At 40.6% G+C, this 24,651-nt stretch overlaps 1 protein-coding gene across 10 annotated transcripts in view; it reads left to right on the forward strand.

Moving 5' to 3' along the window:
* The window catches only part of RAPGEF5 (Rap guanine nucleotide exchange factor 5), a 328,587-nt gene that overhangs the window by 150,100 nt on the left and 153,836 nt on the right, over positions 1 to 24,651 (forward strand). For all 10 annotated transcript variants that reach the window (XM_087860981.1, XM_087860984.1, XM_087860979.1 and 7 more), the window contains 2 exons: positions 1,427 to 1,595; positions 15,609 to 15,675. In XM_087860981.1, coding sequence (XP_087717107.1) covers positions 1,427 to 1,595; positions 15,609 to 15,675 — 236 coding nt within the window. The remainder of the gene's footprint in view (positions 1 to 1,426; positions 1,596 to 15,608; positions 15,676 to 24,651) is intronic.

Below are 24,651 nucleotides of genomic sequence, written 5' to 3' on the forward strand. Positions count from 1 at the left end.
AGTATTACATGTTTTGAAAGCATGGAAACATTATTTTATTAAGCCACCAGAACAAAACTTACTTGCTTTTCTGTAGGATATTACAGCCTGAATGGAAATTGTTTTCACAGGTAAATATTTGCATTCTCTCACATTTTATAAACAAAAGTGACCAGTCATCTTTCGATTGTTATTTCTCACACCTTTTGTGAAAATAATTAGGTACTTGCTGATTCATAGACTACTTAATGTCTCAGAGTCTTCTCCCTTACCCCCTCTTCTACTTAAAAGGCTGCTCACAATTTTTTTTTAATCAGTGACATCTTTAGTTGCTCTAAATGTGTGAGTTATCTAAGTGTTCGTAGAATAATTATCAGAAACTGATTTTATGAGTGGAATGTTATGCCATTTTAATTGACTAATCATGAACAATTAGAGATATGACCTATGAAAATTAGCTGTTTAAACAGAACACAAAATTGATGGCAACTAAAATAGATGGCAGATAGCTCTTTTCTTAGTTGAGCCTGGGGAATTAAAGAATTAGAAGTCAAGTAATCCGGATTCTTTATTTAGCTCTATCATGCAGGTGCTAGTTGGTCACCAGGAAGCCCCTTTGTCCCCATAGGTAATAAATATTGAGTGTCAGAGCATAGTAAGGTTCAGAAAGTCATACCCCAAGCCCAGTATAGCACAGATGGGGATGTGGGTATAATTTCAGTGAGTTCTTAATACCTAGCACCCGATCCTCTTAGAAAAGCAGTAACTACCTTTGAGGAGTGTTACCAGCTTGCTTGTGAGGTTCATGTTTCTGGTGAGCAAAAATATTTGTGTCAGTGGTTTTTTTTGGATAAGTCTCCAATTCTTGATTCCTTTTAAAACAGCCATGGTAGCATTGACATTTTATGCTAGATAGTTCTCTTGAAGGGACCTGTCCTGTACATTATAGAATGTTCAGCAGTATCACTTTCTCTACCCACCTGTAGCACCCTCTAGTAGTGAAAACCAAAAACGTCTCCAGACATCGCCAGATGTCCCTGGGGTGGCACCGTTGCCCCCGGTTGAGAACCATGGGCTTAAAACCTGGGATAGTGTTGTATTTGTGTATCACTCAAGTAATTAAATATATTCGTTTGCTTGGAGACACACAAGAAATTCTCCCCACTTTCTGAATTGCTACCGTTTTCACCTGTCTGTGAAGCAGAAGAGTCATAAAGTACATATGCATATGCCGGCTAAAGCCTCAAGTAATAAAAGTAGGTTGGTCAGGAAGTCCCTTTTAATTCAATGGGGTTGTGAACATGAATGGACTTAGACTATATAATTATAGTCCTACCCCTGGGTTCTCCCTAATAATTAGTAGGGCTTTCAATTTATTATTTGGTTTATGACTCTCTAAATAATAGACTTTAAAAAAACAGATCCTCCTCTTTTTGGTTTCCAACAGTGGACCACAATTTATACTTTCAAGATACCTATGTTTTCTACCAGTTTTCTTCTGATGAATGTAGCTACTTGTACTGTGAATTTGAAAGAGAAGAAGAATGGCAGAATGGTGTCAAACTTTTACTGCAACTTGTGCCTCTTATTCCTGCTAGAGCTGGCATCTGTGAACTGTAAGTAGATGTTCTTTTGTTCTAATATAAAATTATTCTCACTTAGAGACTATTTCCTGTTTCTAGGGACTGTGCTCTGCTCTTTAAGGTCACCATCTCCTGTAAGAGATAGCTGTCCCATCCCCATTTCTCAGATGCAAGTTCAGAAAGGTAAAAGAAATGGCTAGAAATTAAATCCAGCTAAAAAATGGCTGAACTGATATTCAAATCCCAGAAGTTCATGCCTCGCCAGCTGCACCATGCTGCATCTAATTTAATCATCACTGTGTGAGTAGTGAGCTAAATTAGGAGTAAAGATGATTTGGCTGAGGTTGAAATAAAATAATAACTGACATATTATCTGCTCTCCAAATCGTGACTTTCCTAGGAAAGAGCTCAACAGACCTTTCTGAAAATAAGCAAGAAGCAACATTTGGCAAATTAAAACACGTGAATCACTATCACATGAAGATAGTGAATCACTATATGATTAAAATGAATTAAAATTCATTAGAGAAGACTTGGGAACAGGGCTTGAGTCATGATATGGTGCTGTTGACATGTCTTTATCTCTCCGTGGAATTCATGATAAGCTTATTTTGGAATAATGAAATTCAGATTAAAATTTTCCATCAATAACTTTTCCATATTCAGTTTTCAAAATACGTTCCCATGCTGTTGACTCTCGGGTCTAACATTAGCAGGGCAAGTGGTATCATTTTATCTCATGGGTAGGAAAATAGGTTCCAGGAGAAACACCTACAATCATCACAAAGATGAGTTACTCTTAAAAAAAAATACTGGACAGTTAATCCAGCCTTCTAGAAAAGAAATAAATGTTAGAATATTAATGAGATACCATGCTAATAGGTTGATTGTAGAAACACATCTTATGTCAGGAACTATGCTAACTGCTTTATATTATTTCATCTTCAGATGAATTCTAGAAGTTACTACTATTGTCAACCATTTTGTGAGGAAAATGAGGGACAGAGGTCAGGTGACCTGTCTAAGGTCACACGAGTGGTGAGTGGAACCTTATGGTTTGAATCCATGTCCATGTGACTCTAACACCCACTCTTTTAACACCTGCCAGGGTGTGTTCCAGGAATGATGGGGGTCATTCCAGCTTCCCCTTCTGAGACACTATAAACAGAAACTGTAAAAATGTTAGACTGACTCCAAAATGGTTGACATTACAACCACCACCGCACATAGAGGACCTTGGAATGGTAAAGCAAAATTCGAGTGTAATTCTTCACTCAGTTGTCTAAGTACAGAAGATGGTCTTTAGTATAAGATGCTTTTAATAGAGGTCAGAATTTCCTGAGAGAAGTCAAAGAGTATCATACTAAACTTTAACAAGCTTTCCAAGAAGGAGTGTGTGCTTCGGAAGCTAGAGATGACTGTGACTTGCTTTGACGCCGTGGGACTGGCATTCTCTAGTAGCTCTTCTTAACCATTTCCTGTCCTGCATGCAGGATGGAAGAGTGTCCAGTCGCATGGGTGTGCATGGGTTACCAGGGGCATAAGGGCAACTGAAATCAACTTGCAGGCAGTCCTCAGAGTTCGCTCCAGTGCTTTCTCCCTGACGCGTACAGCAGATTGGAATGCCATTGAGTGAGATGACCTTGTTATAGGGAAACCCTGAGTCCACTCTAGATTCTAAAAATTATTTTCAAAAATTTGGTTCCTAATATTAATTCCAGATTATCTGCAGTCATTTGTCACACCGATCACTGAACAGAAATGTCATGCTTCTGGAGTTGAGAATCACCGTAAATGTGCTTTAATCGGTGGATTTTTTGTTGATGGTGGTGGTGTGAACATGTACATTGGGTGTGGTCATTCCTCTGGGGCAGTTGTCATTGGGGAGCTGTGGATCCATCTGTCCCATATTATAACTGCTAACTATAAAAAGATAAAATTAATGAACCACTGCAAGTCTTTAATGGCAGGAGATAGATGTATACACATATAAAATATCTGTATATAATATTACAAATAAATAACTTTTTTCTATGCTAGAGTTACAAACAAACCTCTAAGCTAGGATAAAATTTTTGGCTAAATTTTGGAAAGCCAAGGTTTAGGTTATCCAGACTTGGAAGAAATTATTGTCAGAGAAAAGTGCCCAGGGACACTGTCCTCTTCCAGCTGTGATGGCGCAGCCTTCCTGTGGCTCGATGCATGTGATTCCCATTTAACTTCTGCTCTCTTTTGGTGATCCCCATTCATTCTGACCCCCATCTCACACCCATTTATTCCCTCCTGCCCCTGTGGTACTCCTCTCCTTCCTCTGCCTCTTTCCTTATCTAGTAGAATTCTACCCACCCCTCAAGGGGGAGCCCAAGTCCTACCTTGACTACAAAACTTCCAATGTCTGCAGTTCCTGTCAGTCTTTCTGGTAAGTAATGGCTCTTGCTGTTTGCATCCAAAAAATTTTCCATTCTTCTGTGTCATTCGTAGTCCTGTGTTAACCATTCTGCTCTCTTAATCCATTTTTATCAATTCTACTGAAATAGCCTTGAAAGTCCTCTTGATTCATTAACTTGCGTCGTCTATTCCGGAGCTGAAAATCCTGTCCTGTGGTCCTTTTACGAGCCTTTTGATATTTGAAGGCTATTAAGGTCTGTGTATGTGGTTCTGCATTAGGTCCCTCTAGTTTGCTGTCTTCTAAATCTCTAAAATTATGTGAGGAAACCACTTAACATCTCTATGTAAACACAATTCTGTACAAATGTATTTTTTTTAAAGTGGATTTTTGTTTTCCATTTAGAAAAATGTTTAAAGCAGGACAGCAAATGAAGCTGTTGCAGGTTTCTGGGCTAATTTGAGGGAAAAAACCTCCTATTCTATACAATAACTTTTGCATCCAAACTGAGTAGATAATTTGAAAGGAGTGTCGAGGGTACTATCTCTGGGAGAAAAAGTAGCAGTCATGGTATTTTATTCAAACCGAAAGCCAAATCAAGTCATCCAGAATGGACTTTTTTCTAACTTTTTTTTTTTTTTTGAATTGTGTGTGGAGGGGTGGGTTGGGGGTTGGTTAGAAATGCCGAAGTGACAGCATAGAGGAAGGCAGCCTGATAGTTCCTTCAGGACTAGTGAGCACTTGGAGGATTTACTCTGTGAGGAAGCTTGGCTGTTTCAGTTCAGCTGCCTTTACAGCGGCTGCCGGCTTACCAGGGGTGGGAGCGGTAGGGCTCTGAATGGACGGAGTCCATGAACCTCGAATACACGAGAACTGTATCCTCCAGTTACAGGGCAGGTAACATTTAAGCTGTTATTTAAAGAGTTCTAGAGGATTGCTGAAATGTAGCTCGGGCTACACGCAGACATGTAAAGAAAAATGTTATGTCTTCATTTGTCCTCTGAGCAACTGTTATTGATTGTCCACGCGAGCCTCCGCCTTGCTAGGTAGCCAGAAAGAAGGGAAAGAAGCCCCTAGTTTTAGTCTAATCCAGTTAGATTATTCTAATAAGGTAATTTAAAAGGCTGTGGAGCCTATTTTGGTAAAAAGGTCAGTCTGTGCCCACTCCCTGTTCCTCAGCAAGACGACATCTGGTATGTGGGGAGTGGTTCGGGTCTCTGAAGCCTGGTAGAGGAGGCTCTCCTGTCAGGGTGGGCCCTTTCCCATCCGCACTGATTTTGCCTAGTGGATGGGCAGCCACTTGCCTAATGATCCCTGAAGTATAACTGGGGTGTTCCGTTGGCATCTGCTGTGGAGCCTGGGGCTGGCACAAGTTGGGTTTGTCCATGCTGGCTGGATCAGCGTCTGTTGGTCCTGCCTGGCTGATGGGCCTTCCTGTGTACCTCCTGGCATTGCTCATGCTCCTGAGGGGTCTGGCTGTGGCTTCCACAGTTGGCCTGTTCAGCCACTTGACCTCTGTTGAAACAGCTCCCTCTCATAGCGTCCCAGCCTGACTTTTCCTGATTCTAACTATTGTTCATTGTTGTTACTCTTATTTAACAGTGCACTTAATTGAATGGTATCTTAGCCTTCAGATTCCTAACTAACCAGCTCTAGGGAAAGCTCAGTCCAGTGGGTTAAGATGAATTTATTAGCGGGGCGCCTGGGTGGCTCAGTCGATAAAGCGTCTGAGTCTTGATTTCGGCTCAGGTCATGATCTCAGGGTTGTGACCGGGAGCTCTGCATTGGGCTCTATGCTGGGCGTGGAGCTCACTTAAGATTCTCTCTCTCTCCCTGACCCTCCCCTCCATTCCCTCTCTCTCTCTTCCCCCTCTTAAAAAAAAAACAAAAAAACAGAAAACAGATGAATTTATTAGCATTCATTATTTCATGCTCTAGGCAGACAAGCAAAAGTGTACTTGAGGTAGGTGGCACAGTGTGCAGGGCATGAAGTCAGAAGGAGCGGTGGCATGCTGAGGCTGCGCAGGGCAGCTTGATGCGGCTGGAACGGTGAGTCACAGTGAGAGGAACTCAGACTTTAAGAGTGGGGAGCACATCTCAGATGGAGCACAGGGGGGTGTAGACCCATAGGGAAGACAAGCATTATCTTTACATTGAATAAAGAGAATGACTTAACTGTGTATCGTTGGTTCTGAAATAAATAAAATACAGTTTGTTGCTTGAATTCACAGTTAACACTTTTATCGTGTGTTTGCTTAATCATCATGTACAGAGTTCATGGGTCTGTGATCCGTTTCTATGGAAAAGGGGTCTCCCTAATTAAAAAGTGGGGAAGAATTGGCTTAGTCACTTGGCCTAAGCTGGCCTGGCAGTGACAACAATAATAAAATCAATAGTAGCAGTAATGATTAACACTTTTTACAACAGGAGTTTGAAGTTACAGATGAAGGAGCTGAGGCAAGGCGGGTTACGTAACTTGCCAAAGGAACAGGCCTCTGTACTTGGTGGCAGTGACGTGATATGAAGGCAAAAGGTGAACTTGGAAGTGACCTCTATGGCAGTGGTTCTCAACCATGATCCTTTCAAAAAGAAGGAGGCATAGTCTGAGAAATACTGAACCAGGCTTGGGATGGAGAGCTGAGACAATCATATCAGTACTTCATATCAAGTTCTAAAGATGAGGCAAATGTACAGCAGAGTTGAAGTCTACCGTTTATAAAGTCAGCCATACAGAAAGAACTTGGTTAAGTGATAGGAAATGTGAATGGTAATTAAGTCAAAGTTGTAAAATACTATGTAAAGAAATCAGATTAATACCATTATGATGAAGATTTTATCAAGCATGGTACTTACTACCACTTGGCTGACATTCCTGAAATGCCATACATTTAGCTTCATAAACATTTATATTTGGGAGGGAGTCCGGAGTCCTTAGATAAGTGAATTTGCTCCTCTTCATTTCTAGGTAAGGAAAAGGGGCAGGGAGAAGAAGGTCTGGGAAAAGGCAACCACTTGTCACCAATACTCTTCCTCAACAGGCATACACTGAGCATCAGGTTCGTGTGAAGTACAAATTTGTGCTTGGCCCTCCGGAGATACGACCCTATGTAAATCATGTAAAGCCCTTTATGAAGCCAGCATTATTAGGGCAAAGTTCAGAAAGAGAAAATGAATGTGAAAACCGAAACTTTCTCAACAAATATTAGTAAATGGGATCCAGCAATATATAAAAGTGATAGTACATCATGAAAAACAGGTCGTAGTTTAAAAATCAATCAGTATAATTCACCAGATTTAGTCTAACAGGAAAAACTGCGACAAACTCCATAGATACAGAGAAAACATTTAAAAAAATTCAGTATCTATTCAGGATAAAAATTCTTAGAAAACTAGGAATATAAGGAAACTTCTTCAGTCTGATAAACCTTACGTAAAACCTATGGCTTACATCATACTTAATAGTGAAAGACTGAATACTTTCCCACTAAGGGAACAAGGCTAATACATCTCCTTTTAATCACTTCTCTTCAACGCTAGTCAGTGCAATAAGGCAAGATAAAGAAATAAAAGGTATACAGACTAGAAGACAGACGAAAGCCACCTGTCTTTGCAGATGACCTAATTATATAAGTAGAAAATCCCAAGGAATCTACAAAAAACCTACTAGAACTAATAAGCAGGTTTAGCAGGGTCATGAGATACAAGGTCAGCATGCAAAAATCAGTTATGTTTCTATGTACTAGCACAAAAAACACTGTGAAATACTTAGGTACAAATCTAAAAAGTGTGCAAGGGCTGTATGTCAAACACTTCATGAGTCTGATATAAAAAAAAAGATCTAGTAAGATTTAAATAAGAGGATCTCTCCATGTTCATGGATTGGAAGACTCAATTATTATTAAGACCTTAATTCTCCCCAGACTGACCTGTCTTTTCAGTGGCAGTCATCTCCTTGTCTGTTGGCCTCACCATACCTGCATAATAATAATAACTACTTTCGGAAACACTGACTTCTGAAGGGGGAGTGTCCTGGTGCTCAGTCCTAAGACCTCTTTCTCTGTTCTTACTCTGGCGGTGCCCTCACGCAGGCCTTTATTTAATATCCTCCCCACTGTGGTGATTTCCAAAATTCAGATCCCTGTCTCTCCTTGGCACCCTACATATGCTAATGCCACCACCACCTTCCACCCTGTCACCTCCACTCCGTGTCCTTATCCCGCCTAACTTTGCCTTGTCTACCTGACATGTTTAAGCAAGGTGAGAAATCCTTTGGCATCCTTAGTTTCTGAACTGGTGCTCGATTAACATCTTCTAAGTGGAGATCAACTTCAAGTCCACCATTCCTATGTCCCAAACCTACCTTTTATACTCCTGACTTTTCCTAATTAGATTCTCATTTTATGCTCTTTGGGGAAGAGGAAATAAATACTGGATGAATAAACATTTTTTTGAGTATTTCTCAAAAAAAAATTTCATGGTGGAACTTGGTTTAAGTTTTGTGTTAGAATCATAGGTGAAGAAAATTTCCATTTGCTGCTTTAAATTGTATAAAAAAATGCTATGAAATCAGCTGGTCTTAGTCTTTGTTATTACTCATCACCCCCTCTCCCAAGGAAACACTAAGCCCTCCAAAATTTCCATTGTTTACAGAAAAGGCTTATTCTAGATGTGGAAACAGATTGCTTATTTTTATCAGAGTACATAATTATTTAAGAGTAGTACAGGAATTTTAACAAAAATTGAACTTTCAGGCCTCGTTGTGCCAGCATTTGAAATATAGCTGCTTAATTAAATATTAACTATTCTCAAATCTTCAATGTAAAATGCAAAAATATCAATAATAACTAATTTTATTCAGTTTTGGATGAATATATAGCTATATATCCTGACCCCAGCGAAACCCGTCATATTCACATTTTACTAGTGTTTGGTAAATGGCCTCTGTAAGCACAACTAGTAGCCTGATCCTGTGAAAAATTAACTTTCCTTTAGAAGATTGAACAGAAGGTTGTATTCATGATATCAAAGATCACAAGAAAAATCTAATTCTCATTTTTCTACCATCCCACTTTTTCTTTTTTGTCATAAGAATTTGCTTTGTTATGCAAAATAGATGTGTCCAGAATATAGATGTTAGAGAAGGGACAGTACTTGAGTGGACTTTCTTACTCTTCTGGGATCAGTGGGTGTTAGATGTGGTGGAGATTGAGTCTGTGCTCCTAGAAGAGCATTCTCTTTGGTAGTGTCTAGGACTTGGTATCAGTGATTTCTAAAACAGAAAAATTTCAAATCTGGCCCAGGAAATATTTCTGCAAGAGAAAGGCCCTGAAGTTTCCTTGCTGGACAGTCAGCAAGTACAGAACAGACTCTGGGTTGTCCCAGGAGAATGTGAATTGTAGCATCATCTGTTGACTTAACATCATTTGTTCTCAGTTTGGTGGAGGGGGAGCCCTTCTTTCTGCTCAAAACTCATTCTTCTCTCTGGGCTGTGGGTCCTACCCTTCCTTGGAGACTTCCCTTTCCTGCTTTCTCAGTACCTCTCTGTTGGCTCTTCCCTTTCAGCAAACAAATGATTCCTTTAATCGTAATAACAAGAAACCAACCAACCTTTGATTTTATATCTTCTAGTTACTTCTCCATCCTTCTTGTTTGTTTTATAGCCGAAGTTCATAGCCCTCAGCACAAAACAAAAACTCTTAAGCAGTATCAGATGAGGCCCTGACTGGTCTGGCCTTGGCCTTATCTCCTGCCATTTCCTACTTCCCTGTCCTGGTAATCCTGCTGCAACTCCAGGGCCACTCCTTATCCATCCGAACCTTACCCTGGGTATCACTTCTCCCAAGAAGTGGCCTCTGACAACAGCAGATGAGGCTAAGTGACTCTCACTTGTGTTGGCAGAATATCCTAAAGGTGGATTTTGCTAAACCCACTGATTGTTTTGTTTCCCTATGTGTGTGTGCTATGCATCTCCTCTTTGTTGTGGGATCGTGTTTGAAAGATTCCTGTATAGTTTGTCTTGGTTCTGGTTTTTTCCATGCCCTAGAATTTCATCAGCCTCTAGCAGAGGTAGTCTCAGGTCCATCCTAAATATTGTATTTCCCTCCAGTCCCTCCAAACCAAACAGACAGCACAGGACAGCTCAACATCAGCCCGGCTTTGGGGGTTGGTGATGGTGGGAAGTAGTGAACAGGCCTGCCTGACATCCCCCTAGAACAGACTCTTCCCTGTTAGAATTCTGATTTGGAGATGGGCATGTTCCCCACCCTCCTTGGGTCCCAATCTAGAATATCTCTGTTTAATGTGAAGGTTGATGTGTAGTGTGTATGCAAGAAGCGCTCAGACACAACCGAAGCCCCTGGGAGAGCAGTAATAGCATTTTACGTGAAAGCTGACCAAGGCCACAACTCCTGGTGTTAGGTCTCTTTGTAATGTGCAGCTCAGAATAGTATTGGCACAGGTGCGTCTGGAAGGTCGTGGATAACCACTCAGCTGGTTTGGCACGTGCCAATTATGGACAGTCTCCACCTCTTGAACTACTTGACTCCAGATCTCTGCAATTCCAGCAACCATAAAATAGACATTTAACACATTTTCCTAAAGGAACAATGTTATGCATAGTGGTAGCTCTTGGCAGCCCACATAGGCTATTCAATGTTGAGACACAGATGGACAGACAGAACCCATGCGTTTTTGAAGTATCAATATATAAATGTAAAGTATTATTTGGATAATATTTCCATAATAAAATGCCTCCAGTTTTCTACCCTAAAATACCATGAAACTTCTTCCAGTTAAAAAGGAAGTAGGGTTTTCCAACTCCGAGAGAGTTTTAGTTGCTCTTGAATCTTAAGGCACATATTTTGGCCAAAATCTGGTTGAGGAGTGTGGGTTCTGTCTCTCATATAGAAGATGTATGACAAGCTCTATTTTTAAGAACTTCATTGGAATAATTTCAAACCCATTATACTACTTCTCATGAAGGAATTCTCACTAAGAGCATTCTGGGAAGCCCTGCAGGGATACCAGTTAAATCCAAGTTGTTAGAAATTATACTGGGCCAGAGTGGTATAAAATAAATTCCATTGCCCAGATAATGGCCCCCGGGTGCTGCCTCCTGGGGCTCTTTATTAGAACTCAACCCTATGTGACTACTGAGCCGTCAGAACTCAGAGAGATGTTCTTGGGTGGGGACTTACTTTTCTGCTGCAGGATGAATTGTGCAAATGACTGTCAAACAATTGGCTGGGTTGTAAACTGTTATTACATCTATACTGTTATTCCTTAGAAGAAGATGGGGGGGGTGATCCTTGTAATGCTATTACTTTAAGATACTTTCAGAGTTAGCACATCTTTGGTATTTTATATAAGAAAGTCATGGTTGGATTTGAATGATGAGAAGGCCCCTGAAAGATAGAACTGCTGCAGGGAGCTGGGAGAACGATGGAACAGCTCAGGGAAAGTGTTCTTGAGTAGAAGCAGGGTCCTTCCGTTGAACTGACTACAGATAAAAAGCTAATACCTTATGCAGTGGTAGTCCTGGGATAGTGATTCATGGAGCATTCCTTGAAGTTTCAGGTACTCCATTAATTTATTCAACAGTTATTTATTGAATGCCTCTAATGGACTAGGTTGTGTTCTAAGTGTCGGGGATATAATCATGAACAAAACCGAAATGTCTAGTCCCCTGGAGCCTACAGTCAAGTAGGGGAGGACAGACAATGTCCTAATTAAGCAGATTTAGGTTGGTTAAAGGTAGAAAACTTTATGAAGATACATAAAGTAGGAAATGAGAGATATGTAGATAAGGGTCAGGAAAGAAGTTGACAGAGACCTCAAGGCTGTGAGACAGAAGTGAGGTGCATATCTGAGGGAAGAGTGCTAGGTCAAGGGGATAGCCAGTGCCGAGGTCTAAGGTAGAGCATTAAAGGCAAAGCAAATGTGAAGGGAGGGAGAGTTGTCAGCAACTCTAACGACTTCGGTTTTATATGAGGGCGATGGGGAGTCATTTAAGGATTTTGAACAGAGGAGGAACGTGATCTGACTTACATATTAACAAGACCACTCTGGCTCCTGGGTCCAGGTAAGAGGTTAGGTGTCTGGGACAATAGTGGTGGTGGTGCTAGCAGTGGTGAGAAGTGCTCAAATGGAAGATACACCTAGAAGGTAGAGCTGATAAGATTTCAGGATGGCTATAGTGGGTAGAGTGTAAGAGAGCTGGGATCAAGGATAACTTCTAGCTGGAAGGAAGGGATTGTCGTTGATTAAGGTGAGGAAGACTGTAGAGAGGCAGTGGTTGGCTTGGTTTTGTTTTTGTTGGGGACTGGTTAGAATGATAATGTGTTCTGTTTGATGGTTGAAGGGACAAAGGCAGCTTTTGCCATTCCTGTATCCTCACATTGGCACCCTTAGATACTGCAGACCTCTCAAACTACTGAAGACATCTGCCCAAAGTACAAGCACTCAGTACTTTCTGTTGGAGAATTACTGGGCCTGGCATGGGCTGTTGGTAAGCAGGGACCTTGAGAAGCAGCCATGGGAATTCGTAAATCTGTGGTGCCTGCTGGGCCGGAGCTTCCTGCTGGCACAAACACTCTGGGATGGGTCTTCCTTCCTGGGGTCACTGCTGGTCTCTTTCTGTCTCATGTCACTTGTCACTGCCGATTCCAGCCGGGGTTTCTCTGCTTCCCTTCTCTAACCACTGACAAACCACACAGAGCTTCTCTCTTCCTCTCCTGTTCACTGATCCCTTTGAGTAATAATGGGAAAATAGGCAAGTATTACAGTTGATTCTTTTCTTTATTCCCCCTTGCCCTGTTTCGTTACCTGTTTTGATCTGACATGGGAGAACTTTGTCTTCACTGTATTGCACTGACCTCTACTTACATAAAATCAGAATTTAATAAATGCCTTTGTTGGGGAAAGAGAGTCTGGTATTTCTGGGCATTTTGGCAGAGAGCTGGGGAGGGGACACAGTGGTGGGGAAGGAAGGAGGGTGATTGGTGTTACCCTTCCCCTTCTCTAAGCTCTTCCACTGTTTACCGGTTACCACCAGACCCGCTCCTAAGACCTTACTCTATGCCAGGTCAAATGGAGGTGCCTGCGGGTGCAGAGGGGGATAGGGCACATGAGTGGGAAAGGAAGAGTATTTCCGAATTCTAGGACTTTGAGAAGGCCGTAGGATAATCTCTGAAGATTTGGACTCTGAGAGAAGCAGGACCAGGTCTCAGTTTTAAAAAGATAATCCTGGTATTTATAGGAGATTGGGCACAAGAGGAGAATCCAGAGACAAAGAAGTTGGTTAGAAGATAGTAAAAATAATTTGTGCAAGAGAAGTAAAAGGCTTCAGTGGTGAGTGAGGCTTAATAGAGGTAAACTGAAGGAAACAGATGGAATGGCCACAGGGTGACCATGGAGCTGAGTCATGAGAGGTGCTTATGGAACCCGCAGAGGCAGGAGGCAGTAGGAGTACAATGTCAGTTATGTTGACTTCAAGGAGACTATAGAAAATAAGGTTCCTGGAATTGCCCCCCAGCACTCCTTTGAAGGCAGATGGTAAAACAAGGTGAGCTCAGGGGAGATTCGGGGGCTGGAGAAAGACTTAAGAGCTCTGGGCATAAGTCGTGGTGGTTGTGGTGATAAAAATGGGATGAGGGCTGCAGGACAGCTCTTGGGAGGTCATCTCTGTCTTTCTTACACATACTTCCTTCAGAAACGTTTTTTGCCAAGGCATGTTTTGTGCTGGAAGAATGACCAAAGGTAGCTTTGCTCCTGAACAGGGACTAAATTATTTGTCAATGAACCATCAGCGGCTCAGCCATTACTCAGAAAGTAGCCATTATCAGTCACATACACAAGGACTTCCCCTGGAATTCGGAGTTCCTTTCAGCTGTTTGTTGAAAACACGTTCATGATGGCATCTGTGCTGGTGCGAAATACCTCATGCCTGTGAACTCATCGTTGAGCTATGTGCAGGGGTCTGAGAACCAGGAGCCGGCGTGATCAGCCCCTGCTTCACTGCAGATGCAGACGGGTGCTGAAGCCCTTGCTGGTGCCCTTGTGCCCAGTGCATTTGGCTCTTGATTTCCTGTCACATCTGTTCAGTCACCTCAGCTTAACCCTATAAACCTGGTTGGGTGGCTTAGGTTATAAAGGGTTACAAATCTTTTCTCCATAGAACGTCATGTATATGGAAACCTTGTGAATAGATCATTTTAATAATAAAGTTCATTGTTCAAAGTATTCATTTTCAGGGTAGTTTACTTTTTGGGGAATACGGGAAGTTATAATGCTCAATTTCCACTGTCTTTATTGGGCGGATAATTAGCTCACATTTCAAACACTTTGCAGCACAGGTCATTAAGGGACTTGACAAAATCAAGTCTTTGTACCCAGATCATGCCGTTCTTGTAAAGGCAAGTGGTTTATCATCCACTGCTCTGATTTAGAGGGTTGTTTTTTTTTTTCTATGAAAGGTTTTAAAAACATAGAAACAGGAAGCCAATGCCAGAATTGATCCGACTTGCTTTTCCCTTCTTAAAGAGCTTCTCCTTAGCCCTCCTGCCCGGCAAGGCAAGCGCTTGAGCCGGCCCTGCAGTTACCGAGATTGAAATCAATCATTGCGCTGCCCTTCGAGAACACCACCCTGCCGGGCAATTACCAGCAATCCCTCCGAGTCCACAGAAGGTGTCGAAAGGGATTGCCGTGGAGTAGATCTGGGAGACAGTTACATACATTCAGTTGGCATTAATTTTTTTTTCTTTGACCAAGCCCAGAAAAAAATGTCATTTTATAAAATTTGCTTTAAGTAGATAATTTTAGTACACCTGAAACTAAGCTAATATTGTGTGTCAAATATGCTTCAATAAAAAAAAAGAATAGATAATTTTATATGTTAGTGTATATATTTGTGTGGTGAAAATTTTTTCATGAGTTACATTACAAAGGTGATTTCCCTAAACAGACAAACTGATCTTATACTATATTATATGTTATATGTCTCTTTAGTTATTTAGCATATGCACAATTTTCTTGGCTTCTCAACTGGGCTGTGGCATTTTCTCTTCTCTTTGTGTGTGTGTGTGAGAGAGAGAGAGAGAGAGAGAGCTCAGAGCTTTCTCAGGTATAGGCTATGGTATTTTAAAAAAAGAGTGAAGAGCTTCTGCTGCTATTGTATTGCATGTAATTCCTGTCACCATTTTAGGCCTATAATAGACCATTTCAAAACAAATCTGTTTTGGGTGAAATTCAAATGTAGTGGGAAATTCATGTGTCAGATTTTCAAAATCTGGATTTCATTTAGACTAGGAGGGAATTTTGGTACTTAACCACCTTCCATTCACATCTGTTTATGATTTAGACATGCCTATATTCGTAAATCTCCTGTATCAGAACTATTCTGTGATATCATTTGGAGACAAATAACTTGATCCTCAGGATTTAATTGGTATATTGTGAAGAGATTCCTGCTAATTGATTTTGAAGGAACAGTTGGGCTGCAACAGAGCTGGGTCTCCTGGCATTATTGACACCACCTTATTTGCATGGGTACTTTCACTCATGTATTAAACAATAATACCATTGTTTGTCATGTGTTCCCTATAACTTGGTAGATAAGCTTGAGCAGCCAAAACTAAGAGGAAATCATTCTTTGTTTTTCAAAGGTCTCATCAGAAAATCGAAGACTCAGAAGAAAGCAGTGATGAAATTCTCGCTCGTCTAACATCTGCGGTAAGGCAACCAGTTTTCCCTGCTTATGGGGGCAGAAAATCAGGAGGGCCAGGGTCTTCAAAGGAAGGCAGTTTGGGTGGCAGTGCAGAGAGACGCTTGCTCTGTGGGTGCACATCAGTGTGGGAGGCCCACGTCAAGGCAAAAGGAGACATGGCATTGACTTCCTATCCTCAGTGCAGCTTCTCCAGCAAGATCATAGATATTCCTGGTGGAAAGTTCCGGAACCGTAACCGCACAAAGGAGAAAAGACCTTATGTTTCATAAGGGGGGAAAAAAAGAATTACCTCAACCATCAAAAGGCCAGGTTGTTGGTTTCTAACATGCTAGGTTGCAGCATTTTCGGTTGTTTTCTGAAGCCACAGTCAGAGTTGGTAATTGCCTTGTTAGTTGAAGAAAAGCTCTTAATAGAAAAAGCTAGATATGGTTGCTAATCATTGAGCCCTAGTGTTTGACAGGCTCTAACTATCCTGACAAAATCTTTATCCATTGGTTTGGCTTTTTGGAAACTTTTCTAACCTCCCCAAAGATTCTCCAGTTGTGCTTTTAACTGCATTATGGAAATGGTAATTGCTAAAAATCGTGCTGGATGGGGTTGTATACGTGGATGAAACTGATCTTTCACAGAGTTTCATACACCAGGTCTTAGGATCTGCACACAGCTTGAAAGTTAAAAGTTGCCTTTCCTACTCTTCTAGAATGTAGCTTAGAAAAGTAGTTGTTGACTAAATACAGTGATTGGTGCTATAAAGCTTCATGTGAAATGGACTCCTGACAGCATGTTAAGAAAAAATATTTAATGTGACCTTTGTAGTTTTTTATTTAACCCTTTTTTAAATTGAGGCATACTTGACATACAACATACGTTAATTTCAGGTGTATAACCTGATGATTTGGTATTTGTATATATGTTGTGAAATGATCACCACAATAAGTGCAGTTAGCATCCATCACCTCACATAGTTACAGAATATTTTTTCTTGTGATGTGGACTTTTAAGATTTGCTCTCTTAGCAACTTTTAAATATACAGTAGTCACCATGCAGTACAGTACATCCCAGGACTTATTTTATTACTGGAAGTCTACCTTTTGACAACCTTTACCCATTGTGCCGACGCCTGAACTTCTCATCTCTGGCAACCGCCAATCTGTTCCATATATCTATGCACTTGTTTTTACTGTTGCTGTTATTATTGTTTTCAGATTACACATATATGTGAGATCATATGCTATTTCTCTTTCTCCGATTTATTTCACTTAGCAAAATGCCTCAAGTTCCATCCATGTTGTCACCAATGGCAAGATCTCATTCTTTTTTATCTCAAAGTAGTTTTCTAGTTTGTATGTGTGTGTGTGTGTGTGTGTGTGCATGCACATGTGTGTGTATATCCCATCTATTTTATCTCTTCATCCATTGATGGACACAGGTTATCTCCGTATCTTGGCTGTTGTGAATAATGCTGCAGTGAACATAGGAGTGCATATATCTTTTAGTGTTCTTGTTTTCTTTGGCTAAATACCCAGAGATGGAATTGTTGGATCATATAGTAGTTCTGTTTTTAATTTTTTGAGGCACCTCCATACTGTTTTCCAGAGTGGCTACACCAATTTACGTTCTCACAAACAGTGCACAACAGTTCCCTTTTCTCGATACCCTCTCCAACATTGTTATTGCTTGTCTTTTTGATTACCGCCATTTGGACAGGTGGGAGGCAATATCTCACTGTGGTTTTGATTTGCGTTTCCCTGACAATTAGTGCTGTTGAGCATCTTTTCAAGTACCTGTTGGCCGTCTTTTGTCTTCTTGGGGAAAATGTGCATTCAGGTCTTCTGCCCATTTTTCAGTTGGATTGTTTGGTTTTTGCTATTGACTTATATTAGTTCTTTATATGTTTTGATAGATATGACTTGTAAATATTTATCAGATATATGACCTGCAAATATTCCCATTTAACAGTTGCCTTTTCATTTTGTTGGTGGTTTCCTTTTGCTGTACAGAAACTTTTTAATTTGATATAGTCCCACTTACTGATTTTTGCTTTTGCTTTTTTGCTTTTGGTATTGGATCCAAAAAACCTTTGCCAAGACCAATGTCAGGGAGGTTACCACCTATATTGTCTTCTGAGAGTTTTATGTTGTTTCAGGTCTTACAGTCAAGTCTTTAATCCATTTTGAATTTATTTTGTGTATGATGTTTGATTCTTCTGCATGCAGCTGTCCAGTTTTTCCAGCACCATTTATTAGGAGATCATACTTTGTTCATTGTATATTCTTGGCTCCTTTGTCATACATTAATTGACCATATATGCATGGGTTTATTTTTGACCTCTGTTCTCTTCCATTGATCTGTGTGTCTGTTTTTATGCCAATACCATAGTGTTTTGATTACTGTAGCTTTGTGATCCAGTTTGAAATCAGGGAGCATGATGCCTCCAGCTTTATTTTTCTTTCTCAAGATTGCTTTGACTTTTTGGGCTCTATAGGTTCCATACAAATTTTAGAATTCTTATCCTATTTCTGTGAAAAATGCCTTTGGAGTTTTGATAGGGATTGCACTGAATCTGTAGAGCATGCAGTATAAAATATTGACCAGAGAGGAGTACCTGTTGTGTGCAGTCCTAACAGCCATCTGTTTAGAAAACACTCACTATGGACCAGTTACTGTGTTAAACATTCTGTGTGTTTGTACATACACATACATATACATTCTGTTAAACTTCACAACAACCCTATGAAATAGGTGGCGTTATCTGGCTTGTGAAGGTTAAGTAAGTTGCCCAAGGTCACTCACCTCAAAAAGAGCAAAGCCAGAGTCTGAACTCAGAATTTTCTATTCCCTAATCATGTTTCCTTAACTACTGTGCCTCATTTTTTTGTAATGTAGTATATTATTGGGATAGTTTCAGAAGCAGTGAAGCCCTGTGACATGTTTCCTACAGTCATACCAGGAAGACAAGTACATTCAGAGAGTTCAGGTACAAAGCGAGTGGCAACTGAGCACTGAAAATATAGTGGTGTATAGACAGTAGGTTCAGGAGCAGTAACAGCTTCATCCAAGAGACTTGAACTACCATGGAAGGCAGTCAGGATTTGAACATGTGGTAATTAGGAGGACGTGTACTCTAGCAGTGGGGTTTCTTGTGTGCAGATGGAGGAATGAGAAAGTAGAAAGAGCCAACTGGTTAGAGAAGAAGCTCCTAGTTAAGCAAAGTGAAAGACTTTTTGAACAACAGATTAACAAAATGAAATAGACACGTAAGAAAAAAGAAAGATGAGGGGCACCTGGCTCAGTCAGTAGAGCACGCAACTCTTGGTCTAGGGGTTGTGAGACCAAGCCCCACATTGGGCATCGAGCTTACTTAAGAAAAGAAAAAAAAAAAAAAGAAAAAAGAGAAAAAAGAAGATGAGTTGGAGGTGGGGATACTGATTGAGAGGCTGCCAAAAACCCACTTTATTGTGTTTTTTGTGGGAACCAAAAGAAAAATGAGTTCAAAAAGGAGCACAAAGAATTTTTAAAAAATCAGTAGGACTAGGTAAAGGTAGAAGAGGAGTCAGAATGGAAAAGTGATGATACTCTTAAGAAGTTGAGTAAAATATCTGGAAGGAGACATGGAGTTGGGACATGCTGAGTTTGAGGACAAAGAAATGTAAAATATGCAGGTGTTCAAGAAGCACCTGGAGATGTGAATCTGAAGCTTAGAGAGGTCAGGGCCAAAGTTAGAGGGACCAGTCGCAGAGAGACTGGCAGTTGAAGAGCGTACTTGGGAAACGTTCAAAGATAGGACATGGAAACATGAACATCTTTGAGTAGGAGATAAAGCTGATTATGGGCCTCCATCTCTTGCTTACTTAAGACCGACTTCCAAAACAAACCCAATCAGGCTGTTTCTCTTTCTTTAAATTTTCATGGTGGAAACTGTAGAGATAAGAAAACACAAATACCTTCCCTGGGCTTGACTGAAATTTGTGATTTTGTTCCCAGAGTGTAATTGTCGAGCCACTGAGGTCATGTAAGTTAGGCTACATTGTGATTTATGTGTATTAGATGCCTGTTTGGTGGGATGGGTACATTAGTGGCATTTCCAGAAGGACAAGGGGGCACGTGGTGTGGCGTGCTGCGCTGCTAGGTCCAGTGAAGTCAGCCATCACTTAGATGGTGAAGAAGAACAGTGCTGAGCATCTGCGATAAAACACTAGCCTGGTAGTGGTAGCGATGGGGAGTTTGTGGACATATCTTGAGAGATGAATTAAAATTACAGATCAAGGGGCACCTGGCGGGCTCAGTCAGTAGAGCGTGTGACTCTTGATCTTGGGGTTGTGAGTTTGAGCGCCCCCGTTAGGTGTGGAGATTACTTAAAATCTTTTTTTAAAAATGACAAATCAACTGTGCTGAATTTAGGAAGAAAGATCAGTGAGGAAGAGGGCAAAACCTAAAACTCTGGGACCATTAACTAGACACTCTTACTCCCTTACATTCCCTCTAAAAGCTGATTTGGTTTATCATTCTCATCAGTTTCAATTTCTCTGTATGTTACTGCTCTATCGCCTTGCTCATTTTCTTCAGTTCATCCAACTTTATCATAGAAGCTCTGCATATGATGCTTTTAATGGAATTTCTAAATTCCTTCTCGTAGGGTACAGTATCACTCCTCTAAGAAATACCACTGAGCTGAAAAAAAATTCTAACCCAAATTATAAATGGAGTGTCGGCTACAAGTTCTCGAAGACCTTGAAGCAAGTAAATCCCCTCCAAAGTGAAAATGCATGCTAGGATATATAACGTTTAGTGAAAGTGTTAGAGAAAAAGAAACCTGCTATGAAATTTCTTTTAACACCTCTCTAGGAACAAAAAACATGGTTATAACTGCCTGCTGCCCATTATCAGTGTCACAAAACATTCTTCCCTGCTCAGTGTCCATAAGTTGTGATGTAACTCCATCAGTTTTCACATCACCTGTGAAGTTCTCTCATGATTTCTAGCATTCTTTGTAGTTAATGTCTTTTTTTTTTTTTTTAATTTTATTCACTTATTTGACAGAGAGAGAGACAGCCAGAGAGAGAGGGAACACAGGCAGGGGGAGTGGGAGAGGAAGAAGCAGGCTTCCAGCAGAGGAGCCCGATGTGGGGCTCGATCCTAGAACACCGGGATCATGCCCTGAGCCAAAGGCAGACGCTTAACGACTGAGCCACCCAGGTGCCCCTGTAGTTAAAGTCTTGCTCTCACTTTCTTTCCATTTGGGGTTCTACTTTCTGGGTAGAACAGATCTTGTTTACTCTCATTCACTAAGACCTGTGCAGAACTTAGGCCTTTGTCTGATTCTTCTCCCAATTTGTCTTTTCCTTAGAGTTGTCTTGGGAAATACTTGTTACAGGGGCATGAGGAACTGCATCTTCATAAACAGGCAGCTATCATCCAGTGCCTGATGGAACTCAAGGATGCGGACTTTTCAAAGATGCTCTGTCTTGCTGCTCTCTCCTTCCTCTGCTGTTGCCTGTTTGTGTGTTCTGCTTTTGCCTATTTGGATTTCTTCTCCTTTGCCATCTCACCTGAAGCTCAGTCATTTTCTCTAAGGATGTGCCTTTTACAGGACTCTGTTCATGCTCTTTCTGGGTCTGGGAAGCATGTAATGTGGCTGGGATTCCCTGCATTTGTCCTTCGTGATGAATCTACACATGGGGTTTGGTACTTGACGTTGGAGGATTCCCTTTTTGACGGTAGTATCTGAAGATAACAGTGACAGCTTTTTCAACTGGAAACTTTCAAGATGGTACCAGTTCAGGAAGCCGAAATAGCATGGGATTTGGGTTTTGATGAACTTTAGAAAGTTAGAATTCTCTTAAGAGGTTGTGTGCCAAGTTAGCAAGGTTTGGAGATAATCTTAGGTTAGTGAGCGTGGGGAAGACTCAGTCACATTTAGTACATGGGGAGCACAACCCAGTGATGATTTTTACCATATTTAGAGAGAAATTTTTTAAAACGCTGAAATGCTAGTTTCCACTCACCCTTTTTCCTGGCTATCTGCCTCTCCCCTTCTGGGGAGCGGAGAAATGGAGTGTAGTTAATCTCCCTTTTCTTAGTCTATCACAGACCTGAGCAGGCATGTTTGCTCAGAGCATAAAAGTAAGTTAATCCCCTGGGGAATGACTAACCTGTCCGACTGCTACAGAATCGTGAACATCTTGTTACCTTATGTTTCTTATCTGTAGGGAACATAAAATTCCTACTTGGAATCCTTACCTTGGCTCCGATTTTTCCCGGGGCTTAAGAGCTACTGTGTGATTTGGGGAAAGGCCAAGTAGATTGAGTTTTGAGACAAAGTGTCAGGGGAGGCCGGAGAAGACGGACCTGGTTTCAAAGATCATCAGAAAGGCACCAGAGGAATTGTAGCACATCTCGGGCACAGTATTCACTGTTCTTGTTATTTATAAGGAGCCCTGGGACTTGTCAGTACCTTTCCTCGTTATTCTTTAGAGCTACCCTCGTCCACTAGAGTGTCCACAGGGCCTCGGGCTATGGATTGTAGGTCTCGGGAACCGCATGGACAGCTGCAGTTTTGCTCAGGGAGGACCTCACAGTGACGCTTCACCAAGCCGTGACTGTCAGTACTTGAAGAGGCCGCTGAATAGTAGATCACTCTCCTTTGTCCATAAAAAATGCTTATGTGTTTTGTATCTATTGCACATCAAAATGGTTTTCTTCATCCTGGGAATGGATCCCGAAATGCCACATGTACACACACACAACGTTTTAACATTAATTACTAAGTTATCTCTATTTCTAAAGAAACCATCTGCCATACTCAGATTATGTGGTCATTTAACTCTAGCCTTGGTGAGCAGCATAATACATGCTCTTTTGCCTACTGAAATGATGCCAGTGAGGGGACATTTATTTAAAAGCGTTTGTTCAGAAAGGTGTGGGTGTATAGAACCCATTCAAGAATAAAACAGGTCTCATCAAATCCCTTCTGAATAGAAGTGTGTGTATGTGTGTGTGTGTGTGTGTGTGTGTGTACACGTGTGCATTCATGTATATTATGGTATTTGGTTCTCTCTTCCCAAGGTGAGGAAAATTATTTTGATATGCAATACACATAGAAAACAGACATTTTTAATCAACAAGGAATGGAAATACACCATTCAGCTATCAGTTTCTATGCTGAGAGTCATGGGTTTGTAAAATGTTACTGTGAAGTCTTATCTGAGGGAAGTTGAAAGAGTTTAAAAAGGATGATTCATGAACATTTCGTATTGGCCGCTGCTTTGTGCATTTGTTTAAAATAGAACATCTTATAGTTGCTTAGAGGAAGTGCAATTTTGCATCCTTAAGGCAACATTATAGCTTTATACATTATGTCCATACATGCAGAAGGACCACGAGGCATATAAAAGAGTGAAAATTACTTGAGTTTTTGGTGATGATTGAATAAGGTAGATTTTGACTTAGTTCCTGTTATTTTATATTGTTTAGAGCTTAAGTATATAATGAAATTTTATGTGAATATGTGGTAGAGATAATGTGAATTCCAGTGCTATATTTGTAAATGTCAAAATCATGGTAAAGCTGGTAGTGAGTTGTCCTTACTGTGGTTATGTTTGCAGTTCTCTTTTATTTATCTGACACTTGGATTGTTTGGTTTGAACATAACGACTTTGCAATTTAAAAAAATTCCAGAATAGAAAAAAATTTCCATAATGGAACCATTCATTAGTAACTCATTATTAACTTAAGTGTTTATTAGTTCCTAGGTTATTTTTCTTGTATGTATACTTTTTACAAAAAAAAAAAAAAAAAAGACCCTTTTATTTTGTGGTCTGTACTTTTCACCGAATATGTTTTCAGTGCTGAAAAGCTCCTCCTATGGCATTTTTGTGGTTCTAAAGTATCATGTTCCATGGATTTTTCATTATGTCCTGTTCTGGGCATTGTGGTTATTTTCAATCTTTTGCTGTTATAAACAATGTAGAGATGAAATTCTGTGTGGGGGAAATTATTAAAGAAACTTGCTTGCAGATGTCATTTATTAGCATGCTGTTGATTTATGAAGACCAAGTGAGAAATGGGTGAAAGGCTAAGACTGGCTAATATTTATTGAGTTCTGACCTTGTGCAGGCATTCTGCTAATGCTTTTCATGTACTGTCATATTTCATTCTCCCAGAGCAAGATGTATTATCATTCACATTAGAGAGATGGAGCGTTTAAGACAAGAAATATTGGAGCACCTGGGTGGCTCAGTCAGTTGAGCATCCAACTCTTGATTTCCGGCTCAGGTCGCAATCTCAGGGTCGTGAGATGAAGCCCCAAGGCTGGGGGGGGGGGGTGGTCCTGGCTCAGCAGGGAGTCTGCTTGAGATTCTCTCCCTCCCTCTCCCTTGGCCCCTCCCCCCACTCTCTCTCTCTCTCACTCTCAAATAAATACATCAATCTTAAAAAAAAAAAAAGGAAGTATTAAGAGTCCACATTAATTTAAAGTAACAGTTTAGGGTTCAAAAAGCAATTTTCCACATTATCTTCATTTAAAATACTTCATAGTTACTAAATAGGTCTCAGCAAGGTGGGTATGGGATTTGATTTTAGAATTCTCTTCTTATTTAAGCAGTATTATGAAATGAGATCTATGAAGTTACATTAAATAGTATTTTAATTTTTAACTTGTTAGGAATCATTCAGTACTGGTAAACACGGCTGCATAGTTTAGCAATTGAGAAATTCATTCAGACTGGTTCTTAAGGTCTTCTGGTTCTATTGTGTGAACTCGGAGGTTCGCTCAGAGGTTAATCATGTTCCAGAACTAGGCAGTATTGGCAAGTTATGACAAGGCCCTCAAAAGTGTCCAGGGATAATTTTTTGGAAGGCTCTGAGGATCTGTGTTACTATTCTTCGGTAGAGAGAATGGTCTTCCAAAGATGAATACATTACTTGGCACCTGCAAATATTACATTACATAGCAAAAGAGATTTTGCAGTTACAATTAAGG

Source organism: Ursus americanus, chromosome 3 (assembly GCF_024610735.1).
Source record: "Ursus americanus isolate L20-20 chromosome 3, mUrsAme1.1.p, whole genome shotgun sequence".
NCBI lineage: Eukaryota > Metazoa > Chordata > Mammalia > Carnivora > Ursidae > Ursus > Ursus americanus.